Source organism: Lissotriton vulgaris, chromosome 8 (assembly GCF_964263255.1).
Source record: "Lissotriton vulgaris chromosome 8, aLisVul1.2, whole genome shotgun sequence".
NCBI lineage: Eukaryota > Metazoa > Chordata > Amphibia > Caudata > Salamandridae > Lissotriton > Lissotriton vulgaris.
Genome location: NC_141696.1, coordinates 1,512,943,029 through 1,512,966,031, shown reverse-complemented (window position 1 = coordinate 1,512,966,031; position 23,003 = coordinate 1,512,943,029). Strand labels below are relative to the sequence as shown.

The window sequence follows — 23,003 nt, the reverse complement described above, 5'->3', positions numbered from 1 at the left end:
CAGTACATCTTCCAAGGAAGCTGCACAAAATCGCAGACTAAGCAATATTAGCTGTGAACTGGCAACTTTCAGGGTCCAACCCAACAAGCCAGCCCTGGGCGAGGGTTGACGTTTACCGGCATCTGAGACACGTGTGTGACCTGGCACTCCACTCTTTCAAATTCCGCCCATTTGTGGCTCCCTCTGGAGAGGATGTGCAGGAAAGCGCGTACAGCCAGCCCCAGGGGTGCCGGATAGAGTTAATATTCCCAACAAGAAGGTCTCATTCCATGTACCTCCCACGCATGGGTTTGGCCCTGACATACAAAAGCTCGCGCCATCTCTACCCCAGCAGCAGTTGCATCCTCAGAGCGCCCTCTGCCAGGTCCCGGGTCCCTGGCCTCGCGCCTACAGAACTGCATCATGCCAGGAGGACTGGTGGGAGGTTTCTCGGAAGAGAAAGAAGCCACCTCTAAAGTGCAAGAGTACTGCGACCTGGTAAGATACAAGGTGCAATCTATACATTTCAACCAAGTGGGCCGGTGCTTTTGCTTTGAGTTTTTACCAACCCCCACAGTCTTTTGTTTCTTATCATGGTATCTCTCAGCTGTTTTGAAGTCAGGTAATCTGTGACCTCTTTTCTGTATTACTGATACTGTATATTTAACTGTATTGTATAGTATTTGACTTTTATAATTTTATTTCTCAAATCGTATAAAGTTTTATGATGATGATGATGATACAATGTGCAGCGCGCACGTGATCCTTAATTCATAACACTAAAACTAGAGATATGCAAAGATGTATGTCCCAGGTAAAGATTTCAGAAGTTCTCGATTTCTTATCTGCATCGCTCATGAAACTTTCAAAAGTTCTTGGCTCCTATCAGGCTGTGCCTTTCAAGTCCTTAACTTTAACAGTAAATGCGTTTTACTTCATGCTGCCTGGTATTTGTATCTCTACTTAAGAGTGCTTTCTTTTACCAGCAATTGTCTTGCTGGAGTTTGGTTTTTCATGTAGTGCATACGTTTTATCCAGCGCCTACGGCGAACTGAGCTGCCTCGAGGCTTCGGGTGAGTTCAGGATCCAATGGGTGTTCAGGACAGCACGACTGAGAGCTATGGAGAAGAGGCTGAAGGCAGTGCGAGTGTCTCAATGCCCGTCACTATGGGCCTCATTGCAGTGGCGGTGGGACCACCCCGGTAGGGCTGCCGGTGGTGGTCTCACCGCCATCGGACCCTGAATGACCGCCCACGCCCACCGCATTATGATGGTGGGCAGCTAGAGTGCAGGCAGAGAGACGTCAGTGCGTCGGAGGGACTGCAATCCCTACAACAGTGGCGGTGTCTGCTTAGGCACAGCCGTAGGGTTACAATGTCCCTTTCCACCAGCCGCTTCGTGGCAGTTAACCTGCCATGAAAAGGCGAGCGGCGAGGCCCATAGCGGGCCCCCCTTCCCCCCTAGCCCTTCAATATCGGCCCCACATATCCCCGCACCGTGCAGTGCCTGCCACATTCTGCAGGGATGTGTGCAATGTGTTTATTTTGCACGGTGGCGTGTGCTGCAGCCCGCAGCACGCGCTGCAACACAAAATATGCAGATTGTCTTGAAGGCGGGACCGTCGACAGCTAGTTGGGGGGTCCTGTTCCCAACAGGATGGCGGTCAGGACCTATATCCTAAACTTGTCCTTACGCAGGGGCATCTTAAGGACTTTGGGGGCCTGGACAAAACCTATTTTGAGGGCCCCAGTGCAGAACAGGTTTGAATTGATTATGCAGTTTCAGCTCTTTCATGTCCTCTTTCCCTGGTCACTGACAGTTCACAGGCACAAGCGTCCAAATTCTAACCTGATTACATCTAATAATCAGGTACAGTGATGTATGTTTTCAATATTGTAGCACAGCTACAGTTCATTGTTATTACAACAAATAAACTCTGGGACACCCTCCCTATTGTGAAAAAAAAAGAAACCTTTTTGTGGATGTTGTTGCATGAAGAATAAACACAACATTTTTCTGCAGAATCTCTGTATTAGACGGTTGTTTCCTAAGAAAAAGTTTGGGTGTCTGCCTTTGTTTTAAATTGTGAGCTCTGTATATTCTTCTCTGCAAGGTAACCTTTTGAAGAGCGTTTTTCTGCAGGATGGAACTCATACGCAGAATGTGTTTGCCCAGTTCTTTCTTTTGCGGATTATTTCTATGCAGGCAGGTATTATGCTGGGGAAAATCAATATTGGTGCTGCCAGGGGAGCCGCAAAGCTCAGTCCATGATACTGGTTGCCCATCCATGACTCCTTCCCCCCCTAATCCAACCCCCCCCCCCCCCCCACACACACACACACACACACACCATATCTAGATTTCCCTGACGCCATGGTGTTTTTTGCCAAGAGTTCTTCTGCTGACACTGCGAAAACTCTTTCAAGAAAAATTATACAACGAGGGGCCCCCCCCTTTTTCATGACGATCTTGGGTAATTGATCAACAACGAGGATGCCAGATATTACACAACAACGGTTTACAGAAGCGTCTGTATTCTTTTTGTTTTACAAAGAGAAATGCCCAAGACATGGGTGGGGGATATTTTAGATAAACAGACACAAAAAATGTATCCCTAATGTGCTGATAGGTTTCTCTTTTTCCAGCCCAGACCAGCTCCATGGGGATGGCGGTCTGGTGGTGGTGGCCTGCGGGGAGGAGAGGGGGGGGCAGCAAGGCAGAGCCACTGTTAGTAAACTGAGAGCCGCAGACACAGGCAGCAAGGCAGAGCCCACTGTCAGTGAAACTGAGAGCCGCTGACACTGGCAGCAAGGCAGAGCCCACAATCAGTAAAACTGAGAGCCACAGACACTGGCAGCGAAGCAGAGCTCACTGTCAGTAAACTGAGAGACACTGACACTAGCAGCAAGGCAGAGCCCACTGTCAGTAAACCTGAGAACCAAAGACTCTGGCTGCTGGCAGCCAGGCAGAGCCACTGTCAGTAAACTGAGAGCCGCTAAAATTGGCAGCAAGGAAGAGTCCACTGTCAGTAAAATAGAGAGCCGCTACACTGGCAGCAAGGCAGAGCCCATTTTCAGTAAAACTGAGAGGCGCAGACACCTACAGCAAAGCAGAGCCCACTGTCAATAAAACTGACAGACACTGGTAGCAATGCAGACCCCGCTGTCAGTAAAACTGACAGTCACAGTGCACGGTCAGTATAACGGAGAGCTGCTAAAACTGGCAGCAAGGCAAAGCCCACAGTCAGTAAAGCTGAGAGCCGCTGACACTGACTGCAAGGCAGATGCCACTGTCAGTAAAGCTGACAGCAGCAGACGAACAGCAAAGCAGAGGTCACTGTCACTGAAACTGAGAGCCGTAAACACAGGCAGCAAGGCAGAGCCCACTGTCAGTAAAGCTGACAGCTGCTGACACTGCCAGCAAGGCAGAGCCTACTGACAGTAAAGCTGAGAGTCGCAGATACAGGCAGCAAGGCAGAGCCCACTGTCAGTAAAGCTGACAGCTGCTGACACTAGCAGCAAGATAGAGCACACTGTCAGTAAATATGACAGCTGCTGACACTGGCAGCAAGGCAGAGCACACTGTCAGTAGAACTGAGGGGCATATTATCAACAAATAGCGATAATTATCGCTAAATGTGCTTAGCGCATTTGTTTTTATCAACGGATATTATCGCTGAGATAACGTGCTACTAGCAACGTTTATCTCTAAAGCGATAAAATATCCAGCGATAGCGGCTCAATGCGTGAATATCGATGGAAATCCAGCGATATTCAGGCATTATTGCTAATGGGGACTTAACCTGTATATCCAATGGGAGGTGGATATTCAGGTTAAGTCCTGGTCTGAGCAGGTGTTAGGTTCTGGTGATATTGGTGCTTAGAGCAAATTTTTTAATCTCTTTGCCTGCTTTGCTAATAGGCGATAGCTGTGTTAGCGTCTGCTTTCAGTCGCTAAGAAGTTGAGTACGCCCACTTTGCATGTCATTAGCGATAAATATCGCTGACATGCAAAGCAGGCACCAAGCCTGTAGCTATCGCCTATAAGCTGTCGCTAACTGCTGTTAGCGACAGCTTGCTAATAGGGCGCTAAAAATATTGCTGCTTTAGCGGGAAAACGTCCAGCTAAAGCAGCGATATTGTCCTTGATAATATGCCCCTGAGAGATGTAGATACAGGCAGCAAGACAGAGCCCACTGTTAGTAAAACTGAGAGCCGCAGACAATGGCAGCAAGACAGAGCCCACTGTCTGTACAACTGAGAGCCACAAACACTGGCAAAAAGACAGAATTCACTTGCATTAACACTGTGAGACACTGGCAAAAAGTCATAACGTGCTGTCATAAAACCTTGCAGAGCCCACTATCGTTAAAACGGAGTGCCACAGACACTGGAAGAGAGCCATAATGTGCTGTCATTGAACGTAGCATAGCCCACTGTTGTTATCACTGACTGCCACAGACACCAGAAGAGAGCCTTAACATGGTGTCATCAAAGCTGGCATAGCACACCATCTTCGTTAGCGCCAGACAATGGCATCAAACCAGAACCTACTGTCATTAAACCCAAGAGCAGAACACACGACAAATAGATCTAAATCTGGGTTGCAAGTTTTCCACCGTTCATGGGTGCAAATGTTCCTGTATTGACAATGCTTTCTACAAGTATGCTTGGAAAGCTGCAAAAGATTCAGTTAGCAGGAGACTTCTTAGAAACATGATGAATTCCTGATTCAAACACAATAAAACATGCATTTGCAAAGGCAATGGGTCTTCCTGATCCTAGGTAAATGTCTTCTATATTGTAATGGCCATATGTTGTTGCAAGATATATTTGAAGGCACTAAAAAGTTAAATATAGGTGCCTTTAGTGTAAGGTGGGGGCACACTCTGTAATTGTACCTATCTGCGCCAGCTGTTGACGCCGCATTGACCACTCCTGTTGTTTTACTGCCACTGTCAAAATCCTGTTTTAATTCACTGTTTTAAAATCACGGGAAAAACGCCACTTATCCTAGTTGTTAGTGGGAGTACCTGACTTACGAGGACTCCCCAAGCTTACTCCGGTCTCTTCCCCGGTCCAGCACAGGCTTTCATCCCGACTGTGTGGAGGGAAGCTGCTTCCAGGTAGGCTGGAGGTCGACACCTAGTCTCCTCCCTTCTTTCTAAAAAAATCATTATAACCCCATGCAGACCGGAACGCGAAGCGGACGCAAGCAGCGGGAGTGCCAAAGGCAAGCCCGTCTGCGCCCGTACGCGGCTGACCTGGGCCAGAGGGCACAAACCCTGCACCTTTTACCTTAGCACCAAGGACTTATTACTCTAAGAAGCTACATGAACTAGGTAGCATAGCTCCAACACCCTGCCATCACTCCTGGAAGCCGGCAGTCCCCCAGACCACCTGTACACAGTGTGGTTTTCAGTTTACAAGGGTACTCCCAAACAGCACCACTAGTAACCAGTATACGATGTTCCTTTTAAACTGCAGGTCCCTTGTAAAACACTCTCTGGAAATCCACCTACTCATAGAAGAGCTAAATCCCGACATCCTATATCTGACAGAAACATGGCTCAACGATTAATCTGAACTAGACCTGGTCCAGGCCATCCCCCATGGCTACCAAATATCCCGCCTAGAACGTAAAACGGGGAAAGGGGGAGGATTAGTTATTATCTTTAGGGACCGTTTCCAGTGCCGCAGCTCCTCCAATCTGATACCGGACTGGGAAAGTCTCTTGTTTACGATAGACCTTTCTTCCACCAACACGTTTTCAGGAATCCTCTTACACCGTCCACCTGGAACCCTAGGAGATTTTGCCAACAACCTCCCCTCCATTTCGGCCAGCTTAGCATGCACACCAGCGAATTTTACTCTACTGGGAGATCTTAACATTCACTTTGACGACACCACCAACCACACTGCTCTACACTTGCTAGCAAGCCTATCGGCCTTACAATTGACCCAACTAGTACCCAAATCAACCCACACAAAAGCTCATCTACTCGACCCTATTTTAGCAACTGTACAGAGCTGAAAGTCGGTACTCCCTTTGCATTCCGTGGTCTGACCACCATTTGATCCCTTTCGTCTGGATCGCTCCCTCCGCTACACACTACCACACTTATGCAAAGAAACTGGTCCAAACTCCCGCTGGATGACTGGCGGATAGCTTTGGATAACACCAGACCACGCAACAATCCAGACCCCATTTCAGCAAATGAGGAATACAACAGCTGGATCTCTAAATCCTTAGTCTTAGTACTTCCCCTGAAATGTGTGGAATCCAAGGGCAGAAAGGAAGTGGAGACTGGATTTCTCCCCCGCCAGAAAAACTGCCTACGAGAAATGCTCAGAACCTAAAAAAATGAGATTAAATCAGCACAATCTGCCTTCTTTGTAGAAAAAATGAATACAGCAGCCTCCAAACCAAAAGAAATCTACTGCATTGTAAAAGCCCTCTGTAGGAGAGTAGGGTCTGCTTTCCTATGGTCGCCCCAGATTTTTGCTTTTGCTTCACTGGTTTTCGACATAATGTGGCTGTGGGCCTGCTAATCAGACCCACAGCCTGCTGTTCTCTCTCTAAATTCACACCCATGTACTTTAGGTACATACCCAATTGGACATTGGTTCACCTTATCAGCCCCTGTACAGTGTACTATAGGTGCCCAGGGCATAGGTGTATACAAGGCCTACCAGGGGCTGCAGCATATCTTTTGCCACCCCTGGCTGGCTACCCTTGGATCCAACCGGACTCTTCTCTCCTGGCCGCCTGCAGCCGCCTGCTGCATTCTACTGACCTAGAATCTAGCTCTGTTAGACCTAAAGTTAAAACCAGAGGGCACAAAGCCAACGTTAGGACAGATCGTATTAACAAACTCCTCCCTAAAAAAAGGAAGAGTCGAGGAATACTGAAACAAAGTAAACCTGCCCAGAGAATAATTGGGAAGAAAGTACTGCTTGCTATTACTGTAAGTGAACCTAACGAGGGCCCCCCTAACCTAACGGTCACATAGCGTCAGGGCAGCTCGCCGATAGAATGCACAAGGGGAACTTCTGGGGCAGGCTTGAAACCATGATGTCAACCTTACTGGAACATATCCTGCTAAAAATAAGTATTGTAGAAGCCAGATTATTAAAGATGGAGCGGATAGTTAGCTGCAAAGCCCCAGCTATATTGGCATCTAGCTTGAAGTCTAGCGCAGATCCATCAAATATCATGGGGACAGGTACGGTGTTGGGCTTATCTGTTAGCTCTATTGCAAAGAGACAGGCATCAGACAATAGTAGGTCCAATAACATTTTAGTAGTGTTGACATCCCAGCCTGTACTGGTTAGTCCCCCCTAAGAGCAGGTAAGGTTCCTCTGTGCCTCCAAGGGTTGGGAGGTGAAGTACCTGAAAACTTCAGCCTTCTTCTCAGGGGTCTTACCAATAAGCAGTCCATTCAAAAGCAGCAAAGAAATCAACAGAGAATCTGAAATATGAAAAGACATCTTTATTACAATTAATTGTGAGGGTACGTCGCCCAGTCACACCTAAAGCAACTGAATGAGATAGCCTCCTGAATGGTCTCCACACAGACCTTTTATACTGTTTATTATGCCCTAGGCAAACATTCCTCACTTTACAGTGTATCATACAAATATTTTTACTACAAAGAAAAAGCAGAGTCATGATGACAAGTCCACATTGCAGTTTGTCCAGTTCATGATAGATTACCCGGCAAGGCCCAACATTTTCATCAGATATCGGTGTACCCCCAATAAAACCGGGCTCCTCCTCATCATAAAGGAAAAGAAGAGAAAAGAGCAGGGACAGGTGTGAGCAAGATTTGGGCGGGGGTGTGTGTGCGATGGGAACAGTTTATGGCCTGTTTTGCTTTGATGCTATCTCGTTCGGCCACTGGGAGAGGAACTGACCGAACAGGTTTGGCTTGGGGCAATGGTTCCAGCTTGGCCAGGTCACAGAGAAGTCAATTAAGGTGTATGTGTCCTTTGATATCGAATTCAGCTGTAGTTACAAGCCTATGTGAAGGGCAACTCACAAAATGGCTGCCAAGCGTAAAATGGAACCCAAGGGTACAAAAACAAAAATGACGATTTCGAGGTGAAATCGTTACTCGATTATGACGAAAATGCTTGTGCATAGTGTACTAGCCATTATCGGTCTTTTGATATAAAAATCGTCATGCTACGACAAAGTTTGTTGCACGAGTCCAGAATTTTTCAGAACTACAAACCCTCCTTTTGCCCTTACATAGGCAATTTAACCTAATCTCATGTTAATCTGAGTCCAGGTCTATATTCATAAAGTCATTGAGATGTTGCTGTAGCATCATCCTATTACTTAATTCATCTCTTGATACAGGTTTCCTTACACATGATGTAGCACAGAGGCCACATATAGCAGGAGCACACTGCACACACAAACAGAACAGGAAAAGAATGACTAAGATCATCCCAATGTTTATCAGAATCTTCCATCCCCAGGCAGAGACCAGTTCCCAGAACCACCCCATCAAGGACCAGTCTCCTTCATCCACGTGAATGGATTCAGAGATCTTATGCAGTTTGGAGATGGCCTGGTATACTGTCAGAGCGTTGTCTGGGATGAAAAATGCAGCAACTTGATTGGCTTTTTGCTCGCTGGTTCTCACTCAAAGCAACTCCATATTTTGTTATATTCCATCTAACGTAAGCTTGCAACTTATCTCTAGGAATCGTTCTGTACGAGTCAATTGTTCTGTTCATATTTGCAATTCCTACCACCAATGCTTTGTTGCTTGAGTTGCTTCCTGTGGGACGTGGGGGATATGGTTTGATGGCACATAGGAACATTGTTTGAAATGCCCACAAAGAACCATTGTAGCTAACTGGTAAGACCAAGTACGGGATACCCTTGCCTGTCCTATGCAGCATAAGACCACACACCCAACAGTTAGTTGTATTCACTACTGATTGGTGTTGGTGTAAGAGCTGAATGAATGAATTATTGACAAACTCCAATCTTCTAGCAGACTCGTGTTCAGGCAGAGGGTGAAAAGAGTGCGAGGAAACCGTAAGAGGAGGTATGGGTTGTGTAGTGGGTGCAAATGAAACTCGAAAGGTGAATAAAGCATAGCCAATTAAAAACATCATTATACTACACAACATGAAAATGCATATTATAAAAAATCGTGTTTTTGCCATCACAGTGCATATTCTGGTTTCAAAGTTCATTGATCTGGCAGGTCTCTCCATCTTGGGAAACTCCATCCTCTAAGTTGCTGCCAGCGGCGGGAGGTTGATTCTGCTAAGGGGTGCTTCTGTCAGTCCAGGGCAACTCCCTTAGACCAACCAGAACCGTCGACCTAACCGTCTTCGGCTGCACCCCAAAGACTTTGGGCAGCTGCGGCCCTAGCAGCAGAACCGGATGGCGGTTCGAAAATCAAAAAATTAGCATGTTTCTTGGATGAGAGAGCTGCACAATCAAAAAAAAGAAAAATAATGTATTTGTCCATAGTCATAGTTCTTGGCCATCAAATCCACTTTCATCGTTTTCTTCCGCGTTGATCCTCTTTGATTCAAGCCTTTTCATGAGAAAAAGTACTGTTTAGTTGGAGTGCCCTCCTGGCAAACACCCACAGCTCACTCGAAAGTCTCAATGTCTCAAAACAATGCACCAGTGTCTCTTCTTTGTGGCAGACACTACAAATGATGTGCTCTTCATTGATCATGGGCACAAAGCATCCCGTGCAGATCCAAGCACTACTGAGAAACAACCCAGCAAGATCAGCAGCACTTTCAGACTCCAACACTCATTATTTAGTGTCAGAGGACGCTCAAGCTGCTCTCTCATGGGCACCAGAATGTAGTGCCTTTTTCCAAATGTGGATCCTTGGGTGCACTGCCTTTCCGCTGGAGCAAAGCAAAAGAGGTGTGTGTGTGGTCAAAACTCGGGCCAAGGGCTCAAGGGACTGTACACTGACAGAGGTTTACTCCTGAGGCGGAAGCCGGGAGATTGCTTTGTTTTTAAAAATTGGAGTCACTTGTTAACTGTGTGTTTTTAACTCACTCGCCTATCTCCCTGAGCACCCCCACGCAGCGGACCCTAGCGCTGACGTAGGGAAAATTGCCTAATTGCTGCCACCTGGTCGAGCACTCAGGCCACGCCCACTTCGCTGACCACACCCCCCCACTCTACTAAAATGTGTCTATTCAGGAAGCGCAGCGGACGAGCGCAGCGGGAGCACCGTTTGCGCGCCGAAGGCACGCCTAAGGCAAGCCCGTCTGGGCCCGTCCGCGCCAGACCGCGCCCAGAGCCCGGACCCCTGGTTCGCCGTCCCCAGGCCATCACTTACTCCAGGGACACCTTGCTGGGACTTCGAATCCCCCTACCCCCCCCCTGCAGCAACTCGATCTCACTCGCTGAAGGGAACTCTCGCTGCCGCTCATGCTCGCACAGTTTCAGCCCAGAGCCAACGCTGAAACCCATCACCCTCAATATGGCCCTGCTAAACTGCAAATCCCTCCCAAAGCACCAAACGGAGATTAATATGCTCCTGAAAGACTCCAATATTGAAATCTTATTCCTAACGGAAACATGGCTCACAGCAGGATCAGAGCCAGATATCGTTCAGTCACTCCCACCGGAATACCTGATTAAATTCCACAACAGACCCGAAGGCATAGGCGGAGGAATCGCTGTCGTTTACAGAGACTACCTCTCATGTCAATTCAGAGATAGTCCTATACTGGACTGCGAAAATATCTTCTTCTCAGTGAGTCGCCCACCATCGCTCACACTTTCGGGACTATTAGTTTATCGTCCCCCTGGACCAATTCGTCACTTTAGCGAGTCACTCATTGACTCTGTCTCTTCCCTAGCCTGTACAACACCGAATTTTACGATATTGGGAGATTTAAATCTCCATCTCGACGACCCCTCCAGCAAACCGGCGATGGATCTCAAAGCCGACCTTGGCTCACTCAGCCTCGAATTGCTTAACAACCTTCCCACTCACATCAAAGGGCATCTGTTGGATCCCGTGTTCTCCAACCTCCCGCGTCTCACAGCTAAGCCCCCCATCCCCATTCCATGGTCAGACCATTTCTTGGTCCCCTTCGAGCTACTGCTATCCACCAAGCCTCTTGGTAAACCTCCCACCCAACCCCCCGATCGCCCGTGGAAAAAACTGGACAACAACGCCTGGGCTCAGGCTCTATCCTCCACCTCCCCCCTCCTGGACGAAGACCCTTCCATTGCAGAAACTCAGCTACAGGATTGGATCCATCAATCCTTAGAAACCATTTTGCCACTCAAACAACTGCCTAGCAGGAACAAATCGACCAAATCTCCCTGGTTCACCCAGGAACTCCGCACCCTAAAAAAGAGCTGTAAAAAACTAGAACGCGCCTGGAGGAAAACCTGGTCTACAGCCTCCAAAAATGAATACAGGACCGCTATCAAGCTCTACAAAAATGCAATTAAATCTACCCAGGCCACCTTCTTTGAAGGAAAGATTGCTGCAGCGGCTAACTCCGCGAAGGAAACATACCGCATAGTACGGCTCCTCACCAAAATCCAGGACCCCCCCAGACCCCGAAGGCGTGAGATGCAATCAAATGGCCAACTTCTTCTCCGCAAAAATTGATAAAATACTTACTTCACTCCCCGCACCCTCCGCTTCTCTCCACTCCATTTCACCTCCCCTTCATCCGGAGGCTCCGCACTTGCGAGCCTTTGACCAGATCTCCACGGAGACATTTTTAGATACCCTGCAAGCTGTAAAAAGTGGCTCACCAGCTGATCCTGCTCCCATCAGCAAGCTGAAACTGGTCGCCCCTATTATAGCTCAACCTTTCACCAATCTAATAAACGCCTCCTTTAGGAAGGGCGCCGTTCCAGCCAACTGGAAAAAGGCTACTGTCAAAGCCCTCCTGAAGAAACCTCACCTGGACCCATCAGACCCCTCCAACTTCAGGCCGATTTCACTCCTACCAGGGATCAGTAAAGTGGCTGAACGAATAGCTAACCAACAGCTATCCTCCTTTTTGGAGTCCAATCACTTATTACGTGACTCCCAGACCAGCTTCAGACCGGGGCAAGGCACCGACACCGCCCTGCTTGCAGTTGTCGAAGAGGCGAGAGCCATCATAGACGCAGGAGAATCAGTGGCAGTGATCCTCCTCGATCTTAGTGCCGCCTTCGACACGGTGGACCACTCCATCTTGGTCCACCGGCTGAGTCAAGTGGGAATCACCGACTCAGCCCTCGCGTGGATTAAATCCTTCCTCGAGGGAAGATCATTCCAGGTATCAGACGGCTTTTCCACGTCCAAACCCCTGACCATGCAGTGTGGGGTCCCCCAGGGCTCCTCCCTCAGCCCCACACTTTTGTTTATATGTCTCCCCTCGAAGACATTATCACTCCATTTGGTGTCAAGACAGTGATGTACGCTGATGACACCCAGCTGGTGGTGTCCATCAACCACTCAGACTCTAGCTTAGGAAACCTCGCCAGTTGTCTCGAAGGGATCTCACAATGGATGTCGGACTCCAGACTTAAGCTTAACGGCGATAAATCCGAGATCCTCCTCCTGGGCAATCAAAACAAATTACCCGCAAACCTTTCTTGGCCACCCTGCATGGGCACCTACCCTACTCCCAAAACAGAAGTTAAAAGTGTAGGTATCTGGCTTGACCAGGACCTAAATTTCAAAACCCAGGCCAGGAAAACATCAGGGACCTGCTTCGGCCTAATCCGTATGGCCCGTAAGATCCTCCACCTGATCCCTTTCCATTCCAGGAAGTTACTGATGCAGGGACTGGTCAACTCAAGACTTGATTACGGTAACGTCCTGTACCTGGGAGCCCCTGCATCAGTCATTCAAAAACTTCAGGTGGCCCAAAATGCCGCAGCTAGAGTCCTCACGGGAACCAAAGCACGGAGCTCGGCGAAACCTGCCCTCAAAAGCCTACACTGGCTCCCAGTGAAGGAGCGCATCACATTCAAGACGCTCTGCATAGCGCACAAAATCCTGCATGATAAGGGCCCCCCAATACTCAGATCCCTGATGAAACCACACAAATCTAACAAACACCTAAGATCTGATTCGCTTGCCCTGGCCTCCATCCCTAGAATAAAAAAGGCAAGATCTGGCGGCCGCAGGTTCGCCTATAACGCGCCAAAGCACTGGAACTCCCTCCCACTAGCCATGAGGAGTGATCAGAATCTACTATCCTTCCGAAAAAATTAAAAACCTGGCTCTTTCCCTAAACACCTTCCTGCGCTGACCCCTTTTGGAATAAACTAGGTCCTCTTAGCGCTGGGATGCCCAAGGGTAGCTATGCGCTCTACAAATCCACTTCCAAATTCCAAAATTCCAAAGAACCAGCTCCTCCTTTTTTCTGCAACGCCTTTCGATGAAGCAAATGCCTTGCTTGGGAGGTACCACTGATGTCGCGCTGATGATCGCTGTCCAGCTTCATGACTTTCTTGTTGCAGGAATTGTAGAGCCAAGAAATCTGTCATTCATCTGTAGAGGTCACTGATGGGGAGTGGGCTTAGTCTCGATCACAGGTCTGCAGGGTATCACTCTTCCTTTGACTCTGGAAGATCCATCAGAACCTAGTGATATAGGAAATGTAACACAATTGTTAGTTTCCTTCAAGTCAAGCACAAAAAACGTTCATGGGTTTTAACAACAGGTGGCCTGCAATCTGCAAGGGAGTGGCAATACGCCATAGGAATCTAAATGGATGTCCTCACACAGTGGCATTGTCTAATGGGGTAAATACATATTTTCCTCAATGATTAAGCCTAGGCGTTCCTAAATTCCTTATCTAAAACATCTTAAATAGAGAAATGACATAATACAGATTATCAAGGACATGAAGAAAAGTCCCTTTAAAAAAATGTGCATTAAGTGCACTATGCAATACAAAAGCTAATGATCAAATGTGCAGACAAAAGGGACCAGCACTCGAAAGTCCTGGTATTTGCATGATTAGAACACATCTGATCCCACCAAAAATGAAGGCAGCAGGAACAAAAGAGAACTGAAAAATTAAAATAGACATTGAAAATTTGTCATGTTCAAAAGGGTAAACTTAAGGTATCTCCTATTGAGATGGAAAACTTGTCTTACTATACTATTGGGTCAGTTAACCAGCCTATCACTACCCCGACAGTCAGTCTGAAAAAACATTTTACATAACATGGGGGTCCCTGATACATCACTACAGTCTAGAAGTGTGCGCATAAACAATACACCCATAATAAATGGGCTGACTGGTGAAAGGAATATGGGAAAGTGAAATTAAACTAGGACACAACTAAAATCCACAATAACTAAGCATAATGCGACATTGGTCAGGGGAGAAGCAACAAAAGAAAAATCTATAGGAAGAACAAGAGTTTGCTTGGGTGCCTCAGGCAGGTGACACAGCACCAAGAGTACGGGGGATACACAAAAGACCAAAGTTACACAAATTCTAACTCTACCGCTGGCAACTACGCCATATACAGTAATCCTAACTAATGTTCCTGTTCTCTCTTCAGGGAGAGAAAAATGAAACCTGGTTTCCTTTCAAGGGACAAAGCCATATGCTATTTGGGAAACAAAACATGATTAAGTAATGCAATATAGAAATTAGGTCACCTTGAGTCACAGATCTAAAATTCCATCCTTAGATCCAATCAAGGATACATAACAATTTAGGGCTGCCTATTCCTTTAAGGGAATGTGCAGTAAGTGACTAACATCAGGTGATACACTTTGAACCTGTATATCGTTTTAGTTCTCTTCAATATCAATATAGCCAAATTTAGGCATGCACTGGTAAAAATGCTGCCTGTCTTCCTCACAGTATGAAAACCATATCTGTGAAATTTATCATTATACCAAATTCATCCAACTGTTTTGTGCAACAATACGTATCGTCATACGGATCCCTTCACAACACAGGAGAACTTGTAATTGTAACAACATAAAACAAAACATACAAACAATAAAAATGCACATGTCAAGCCATCAGATATACTCGCTGTATATCAAGCACAAAAAGGCAGCACAGACAAAACAACAGCATGTGGATAAGCGGTGACACACAGCGCCATGGCATATGTACTTTATGCACTGTAAACCTGCAGCCCAAAATGCAATATTTGGGCCTGTCTAAATTTTGTCAGGTCTAAACTCCATACCCTCCTTTTGACAGTGAGCACATCGCAGTTGGAGTCTACTGTCAAATATTACTTTACTGTCTCTCTTCTAACATACAGGTCCAACTAAAATATTCCATGACAGGGCCAAATACCCAAACGAAAACATGAACATTTTTTCTTTCAAAGAAATTACGCAAAAACACATCTCTTTTCAATTAACCAAACTCACGTGTCTTGTCTGCCTTAGAACAATCCATGAATAATCTGTTGGCAGAAGCAGAAAAATACACAACACAAAAAAACATTTTTAACATACACAAAAATAAATTTTCATTACTTAACTGTTACTCTCTTGTCAGTTCACCTCGCAACATCAAGCTATCTTATTTTTACCGTTCTAAAAGAAATGGTTACACTGACATTCCATATTAAATTGGCACTTATAATTTTCACTGTGAAAAAAAATATCTCCTAATTAACAAATTGTTTTCACTTAGGCCTGTAGCCTGTAGCCTTCAAAATTTTGGAAAAGGGCTGCATCTTATTTTTTATCTAAGACTTAGTGCACACTTCGTTTTTTTTGTGAAATAAATGCAACTAGCAAACATTATTTTTCTTAGCGTGGAGACACAAATGTATCAGTTCTGCAGATTTTCACGGTGTTTGGGACCTCCAAAGAAACCCCTATTTATTTTCCCTTTTAAATCAAGTTCTTTCATTTTATTGATGTTCTCATGGAGAAACCAGAAACCTCACCTCTAGAGGCCCGTTCAGCAAGGTCATTCTGCATTCCTCAGAGGCAAAGTCCTAATTAAAGGGTCACAAATGTCAACATGACAGCCTTCTCCATTGTTTACAGGGAAACTAAAAGATAACATCTCAGCAGCGCACTCGAGCCAGCCATCCTCTCAGCCCCCAGCTTCTGCCACACTGAACCCGTCAAAGCCAGAAGGCTTCTAACCTGCAATAATTCACTCTATTTTGAAAAATAATTTCTCTTTTTAGGCGCTAAAATTATCTCTATTCCCAGATCATTAAACTACATTCACTGTCAATAATTCTCAAAACCTTAAAGACACACAGACCACTTTTTTAGAGTAAATGCTTGTTGCAATCCTATGGTACACACTTCATCAGTCTTAAATGAACAAACTTTCCGTAGGCCTAGCTGAAGCTAGAACCTTCAACCCTGATATTAAAACAAGCCTTTGTACTGGCACATTAACCCACTGAATCATAAGAAGGCACAACCTGCATATATATATATAGCAAAAGCCTAAATGCATGCATTTGCTTAAGCCTGAGACACTTTAAAAAGTACTCTGAATGAAAGCGAAATGCATTTTAAACAGTGCTTTTACTCAAAATCGACTTTCATATTTTGGGCATTAAAAAATGAATATCCTACAATTTTCTTGCATAATATGCATTACTAGAATGTCTATTACAGAACCCATGAGTCAGGCATTTGAAAATAATAACTTATACTTTATAAAAATGATCTTGCTTGCGCCTATGCCAAGGGGAAATTATACACACTTTACTTGTCATTTTAGTGATGCAACATAACTTAAATCAAATTGTAATGCTAGGAGGTCATAGTATGAGTGTTAAGCTTTATAAATATAAAACAACGATTTTTGTAGCACTTATTTTTTAATAATTATTTTCATAATTAATAATTTTTGTCTTCTAAACAAACCCCAATTATTCCTTTTTGTGATTGTTCTACATATAAGAGTCCGCTGCATCCCTTGCCTATCATTTATATGCAGTAACTCACAAACCTAAGCGCATATGCCTAACTTAAAATGCGTTACAATCCTGCGTCACATTTTTGCGCCACATTTATTTAAAAGGACTGTTATGCAAAATTCCACCCATGTTTAACTGAAAAGAAAATGCTGGCTGAATGAACATTCCAATCAAATATACTGCAGCTGAAAGGTTTGCCTGTGAACATCTAATACAGTGCATCTAAGGAAAAATGCTGTAAATGTATCTATTTTTGCAAAAATAGATAATTTAATTTTTTTTTCCGGGCCTTATTTATATCTTTTGAATGTGACCCACACATACACATTGAGCTCATTTCAGACACAAACAGAAAGTGTTGAAACATTCAGGACACACAATACAGCGCTTTCATAAATTGCGCGAACGCTATTAACATACCGAAGTTACACTAATGAGACCGAATTTACACTAATGAGAAAAAGCCACATGAACATTTAAACATACATTAAACCCACAAATCAACACTCAGGACGAGAACAGGACAGCCCAGACTGTACTTGAACCAAGTAGCTGTAAGTCATATTTACAAGAAACACTTCTCAATAGTCTTCCAAAAGACTGTATAAACAGCCCAACAGCACTAGCTGTATGTGCAGGAAAACCAAAAATACACTCAATTCACTAGCTGTAGCTGGCAGAACACCAAAAATCGTTCTGCATATCGACATTCATAAAATTGCACAGAGCAAAGGATCCTTGTTATGTATTATGTCATATTTTAATTCCCTGGGGATACAAAGTCACCAAGGAAGAAATATGTTTGTAAATCTAACCTATTTAGATATTCCCTTTAGCGTAAACCGGTTAATTCAAACGTATACAAAGTTGGCCAACACAAATCTTCAAATTTGCTAAGATCAGGCATCTTATAGCTCGCTAATCTAGCTTCAAACTTCAAGGGGTTATCTCTATCGATACACTTGTAAATATACAAGACCCTTGGTTATTGAAAATTGCAATCTTCAAATAGAACAAAGGACTAAGCAAAGAACAACAAAGGACTGGGAGCCACCCACTTATACCTCAACTAAAGCAGATGGAGAAAAAAATTCCTTCCTTACCTGCCTACACAAATTGCAATTCGCATATACAAACCTATACAAACCTTGTCCAAATCCTAACTGCCAACTTCTAACTGCACTAACAGTCTCTGTCTTAAAAAAAAACTTACGCCAAAAATGTTCCTCAGTCAGGAGTGACATCTTTTGGAGAGTTTAAGTCAGAAAAATCAAAAATATACTGGGCCGCAAAGACAAAGAATCCCCCAGAACCTCTGTGCACAGAGTGCCTCTTTTAGTAGATTTCTGTCTTGCCTTCCCCAGTAGATTTCTGTCCTCTGACAAGATTACTCCTCCAGATAGTCACTTCTTGATGAGGCCCACGGTTGGTTGCGCCAACTGAAGTACCTGAAAACTTCAGACTTCTTCTCAGGGGCCTTACCAATAAGCAGTCCATTCAAAAGCAGCAAAGAAATCAACAGAGAATCTGAAATATGAAAAGACATCTTTATTACAATTAATTGTGAGGCTACGTCGCCCAGTCACACCTAAAGCAAATGAATGAGATAGACTCCTGAATGGTCTCCACACAGACCTTTTATACTGTTTATTATGCCCTAGGCAAACATTCCTCACTTTACAGTGTATCATACAAATATTTTTACTACAAAGAAAAAGCAGAATCATGATGACAAGTCCACATTGCAGTTTGTCCAGTTCATGATAGATTACCCGGCAAGGCCCAACATTTTCATCAGATATCGGTGTACCCCCAATAAAACCAGGCTCCTCCTCATCATAAAGCAAAAGAAGAGAAAAGCGCAGGGACAGGTGTGAGCAAGATTTGGGCGGGGTTGTGTGTGCGATGGGAACAGTTTAGTGAAGAGTGTGGCTCACTGGTTAGAGGCGGCAGACCCGAGAGCAGAGGACGGCCCGGGACCAGGGTTCGATTCCCGGCGCGGCAGGTTTCTGGACCAGGGTCAGCGGACTCGATAATTCTCTCGCCTCGGTGCCCACTCTGATCAGCGATCACACTCGGCAACTCTGGGCATTAGCTTGCCTCATCTTCACTAACGGCCCCACCAGACCGCCGGGGATGCCTGGTCTCACCCTGGAGATACCCATTAAGGGACCATCTCTCAGGGAAGCCAGGAAGGGTTTCGCAGCGGTCGAAGCGCCTTGGGACCCTACGGGTAAGTAGTGCGCTATATAAATGCCAATACATACATACATACAGTTTATGGCCTGTTGTGCTTTGATGCTATCTCGTTCGGCCACTGGGAGAGGAACTGACCGAACAGGTTTGGCTTGGGGCAATGGTTCCAGCTTGGCCAGGTCACAGAGAAGTCAATTAAGGTGTATGTGTCCTTTGATATCGAATTCAGCTGTAGTTACAAGCCTATGTGAAGGGCAACTCACAAAATGGCTGCCAAGCGTAAAATGGAACCCAAGGGGAAAAAAACGAAAATGACGATTTCGAGGTGAAATCGTTACTAGAATATGACGAAAATGCTTGTGCATAGTGTACTAGCCATTATCGGTCTTTTGATATAAAAATCGTCATGCTACGACAAAGTTTGTTGCATGAGTCCAGAATTTTTCAGAACTACAGAGGTTGGAGAAAAGGGAGTTACAGCCAACGAGTCTTCCAGTGATAGGCCTGCTGCCAGAATCTACTCCTTATGTAGTGGTTTTGGGGAGTGTTCCTTCTCTCCCCTAAGGGGCTAGTGAGGACTTTGGGCAGCTGAAAAATAAATTAACTCATTGGTTTGCACATAACACCGTTCTGGGTGCCCATGTGGCTAAAAACATTCTTATGGTAGGGTGAGCTGGATTGGGAGTTTGTGCAAAACGGGCACCGGACCGGTGACTCTGTCATTGTAAACTTTGATAACCCCCAAACTGCGGGCTGGATCTTATCCAGGGACACATTTCATGCTCCTTTTAATTCTGGATCTGTGATCAGGGCCTTTCCATTGGGTTTCTTTTATAAACCTGTTTCTACTAGGGACATGTATCACAATGTCCCTATGGCAGCTCCTCTAGGTGGGTGGTCAAATAGACCGGTACCTAGGCAACAGCCTATTCTCATGGTTTACTCATCATTTGCAACTGATGGTCAGCTTGGCGCCTGCCCTTCGTTGGAATTAAATAACCGATTTTCTGCTTTATCAGGGTTGGAGGAGTGCGATTGACTCAGGATCCCTACGCTCTCAGATAATGAGCTTGTTGCACATACTCAGTTCCCAATAGAGGTAGATGAGAGGACCATAGGTGAAATATCCAATAATTTTATATCTTGGAACATTGCAGGTTTGGCAAATAAGCTTCGAGACCCATTATGGGTGCAATTTGTGAAGCAATTCCCTGTAAACAGTTTCCAAGAAACATGGTCAGTGGATTGTGATCAATTTTTGGAAGGTTATAAGGCTTTCTTTGTCCCAGCTACTCCTTCGGTGAGTGGAAGACCCAAGGGAGGTTTAGTTGTATATATATCTTTGGCGGTCGATTGTCAGATTCAGGTTGTGTTGACCACAAACCCAGGAATACTGGCACTGATAGGGAAAAAGGGTAACACTAGATGGGTACTTATTAATTTCTATAACTCTGTGGCCTGTCCATTTGGTGCCTGTAACATCACCACCCTGGGCACATTTATTAGACAGTCTTTTGGTTCTATTCTACATAACCTTATGGTTTTTGGTGATTTTAGCATCCATCCATGTGGAAATCCAATGTTATCTTGTATAGCTGAGTTGGGCTGTCCCCGTATGAAGGAGTTTCATTTTGAACATCATGCCCAGGGGAAATCGCTGAATGATTTGTTAAATTAATTGGATATGATAACCTTAATGTCCTTATCTGCCCGCACACTATATTTTCTGTGCCAACTTTTAAAGGGAGTGGTAGGGGGTCGTTCATAGATTTCATTTTAATTTCTTCTTCCCTACAAACCTTATTTCATGGTTTTATCATTGCTGAGAGCGAATATAGTGACCATAACCCACTTTGTGTCTATATGCAGGGCCCATTATCAGCACAAATTGGCGAGGTAAAAAGAAGGGGTTTACTTAGACCAACTGATGGCAAACGACGACTTAAATGGTCCCAGATCGCCTCAGACACGTTTTATAGTGAAGTAAATATATCCTGTGCTCCTGAGTTAGTACCAGCCGCGGCCTGTAGTGGGAGTACTGGTAGGGCGGTGACATGGGGAGGGGGAGGGGAAGGGTTGGGGGTAGTAATGTATGGATTACGGACTTTAACAGGTAAGTAAACATGAAAATAAATAAAACGAATTTCGTTGCTTGCACTGCATCACAAAATGCGATGCAGTGCGCGCAACGAAATTCGTTTTATTTATTTTCATGCAGATCTCTCTATTCACCACTGGGTGGACCCACCCTGTCTCCTGGAATCCCCAAGCCCTGTCACTCAAACTCCAGACAAGGAATACACAACCTAGCAGAGGCAGGCCTGGATAGTTAGAAAAGAAAATACCTACTTTCTAAAAGTGGTATTTTCAAACACAGAATGTTAAAACCAACTCCACTAAAAGATGTATTTTATCATTCTGAGTTCAGGCATACTAAACTCGAATTTCTACCATGTTCGCTGAGTCAGTTAGGATTATAAAATGTAATAATCTAACTGCCCATTCTAGCCTATGGAGAATAGGTAGCCTTACAATAGTGAAAAACGAAAATGGCTGTAATTCGCGAAACAACACTTACAACACAACTTTTACAACGCACTACCTTTACAACGAAACTTTTACAACGCAACATCCATTGCAACGCATGCCATTACAACGCAACAATTACAGCGCATATCACTGCAACGCATACCACTACAACGCATGTCATTACAACTTAGTCATTACAACGCATACCATTACAACGCATACCTACACTATCCAACACTTACCCTACTGTTGCACCCCCTGGAGGTAGAATAGTATTTTTACCCCTACACTGTCCAATACTTACCCTACTGTTGCACCCCCTGGAGTTAGAATAGTAATTTTTACCCCTACACTATCCACCACTTACCCTACTGTTGCACCCCCTGGAGTTAGAATAGTAATTTTTACCCCTACACTATCCAATACTTACCCTACTGTTGCACCCCCTGGAGTTAGAATAGTAATTTTTACCCCTACACTATCCAACACTTACCCTACTGTTGCACCCCCATGGAGTTAGAATAGTAATTTTTACCCCTACACTATCCAATACTTACCATACATGCAATGTAATGGTATGCGTTGTAATGGTATGCGTTGTAAATGTAGTATGCGTTGTAGTGGAATGCGTTGTAAAGGTAGTTTCAAAGAATTCGTTATAATGGCATGCATTGTAATGGAATGTGTTGTAATGGATGTTGCGGTGTAAAAAATGCGTTGTAAAGGTATGCGGTGTAAAATTATGTGTTGTAACGACATACATCCCTGTAATTCACTATTAGGACATGCCACACACACCAGGGCATGTCCCACCTTATACTTACAATGCACCCTGCCCTTGGGCCTTCCATAGGGGTGTCTGATATGAAGAAAAGGGGAGGTTTAGGGACTGGCAAGTGGGTACACTTGCCCAGCCAACATTGCACAAAGGCTCTGCCATGGCAGACCTGAGACACACTTTTACAGGCTTCTTCTGTGGGTGGCACAACCAGTGCTGCAAGCCCACTAGCAGCATTTGGATTTACAAGCTTTGGGCACACTCAGTGCACTGTACTAGGGTCTGACAAGTAAACCAAATCAGCCAATCATGGAGTCACTAATCCATACATCAATTAACAATAGGGAGAGCATATGCACTTTATCACTGATCAGCAGTGGTAAAGTGCCCAGAGTCATAAAACCAACAAAAACAGGTCAGACAAAATACAGGAGGAAGGCAAAAAGTTCAGGGATGACCCTGCAAAAAGGACCTAGTACAACAGTATCCCTCCGGACCTGTTTAAATCCGACCCTTCGTCTGGGCTCCGGTACTGGAGGCTGTTTAACACAGCTGCAAAGAACGGTTGTCCTCCGTCTTGGGCCTCTTCCACGATAGTCCCTGTCTTTAAGAAGGGTGACAG

At 45.0% G+C, this 23,003-nt stretch overlaps 1 protein-coding gene across 1 annotated transcript in view; it reads left to right on the top strand.

Moving 5' to 3' along the window:
* Positions 1-286: 286 nt before the first annotated feature.
* Positions 287-23,003, top strand: part of LOC147699055 (cystatin-A-like) — a 54,996-nt gene continuing 32,279 nt past the window's right edge. Inside the window, exon 1 of the mRNA XM_086933550.1 lies at positions 287-477. Within this exon, the coding sequence (XP_086789676.1) occupies positions 403-477 (75 nt within the window). The 5' untranslated portion in view covers positions 287-402. The remainder of the gene's footprint in view (positions 478-23,003) is intronic.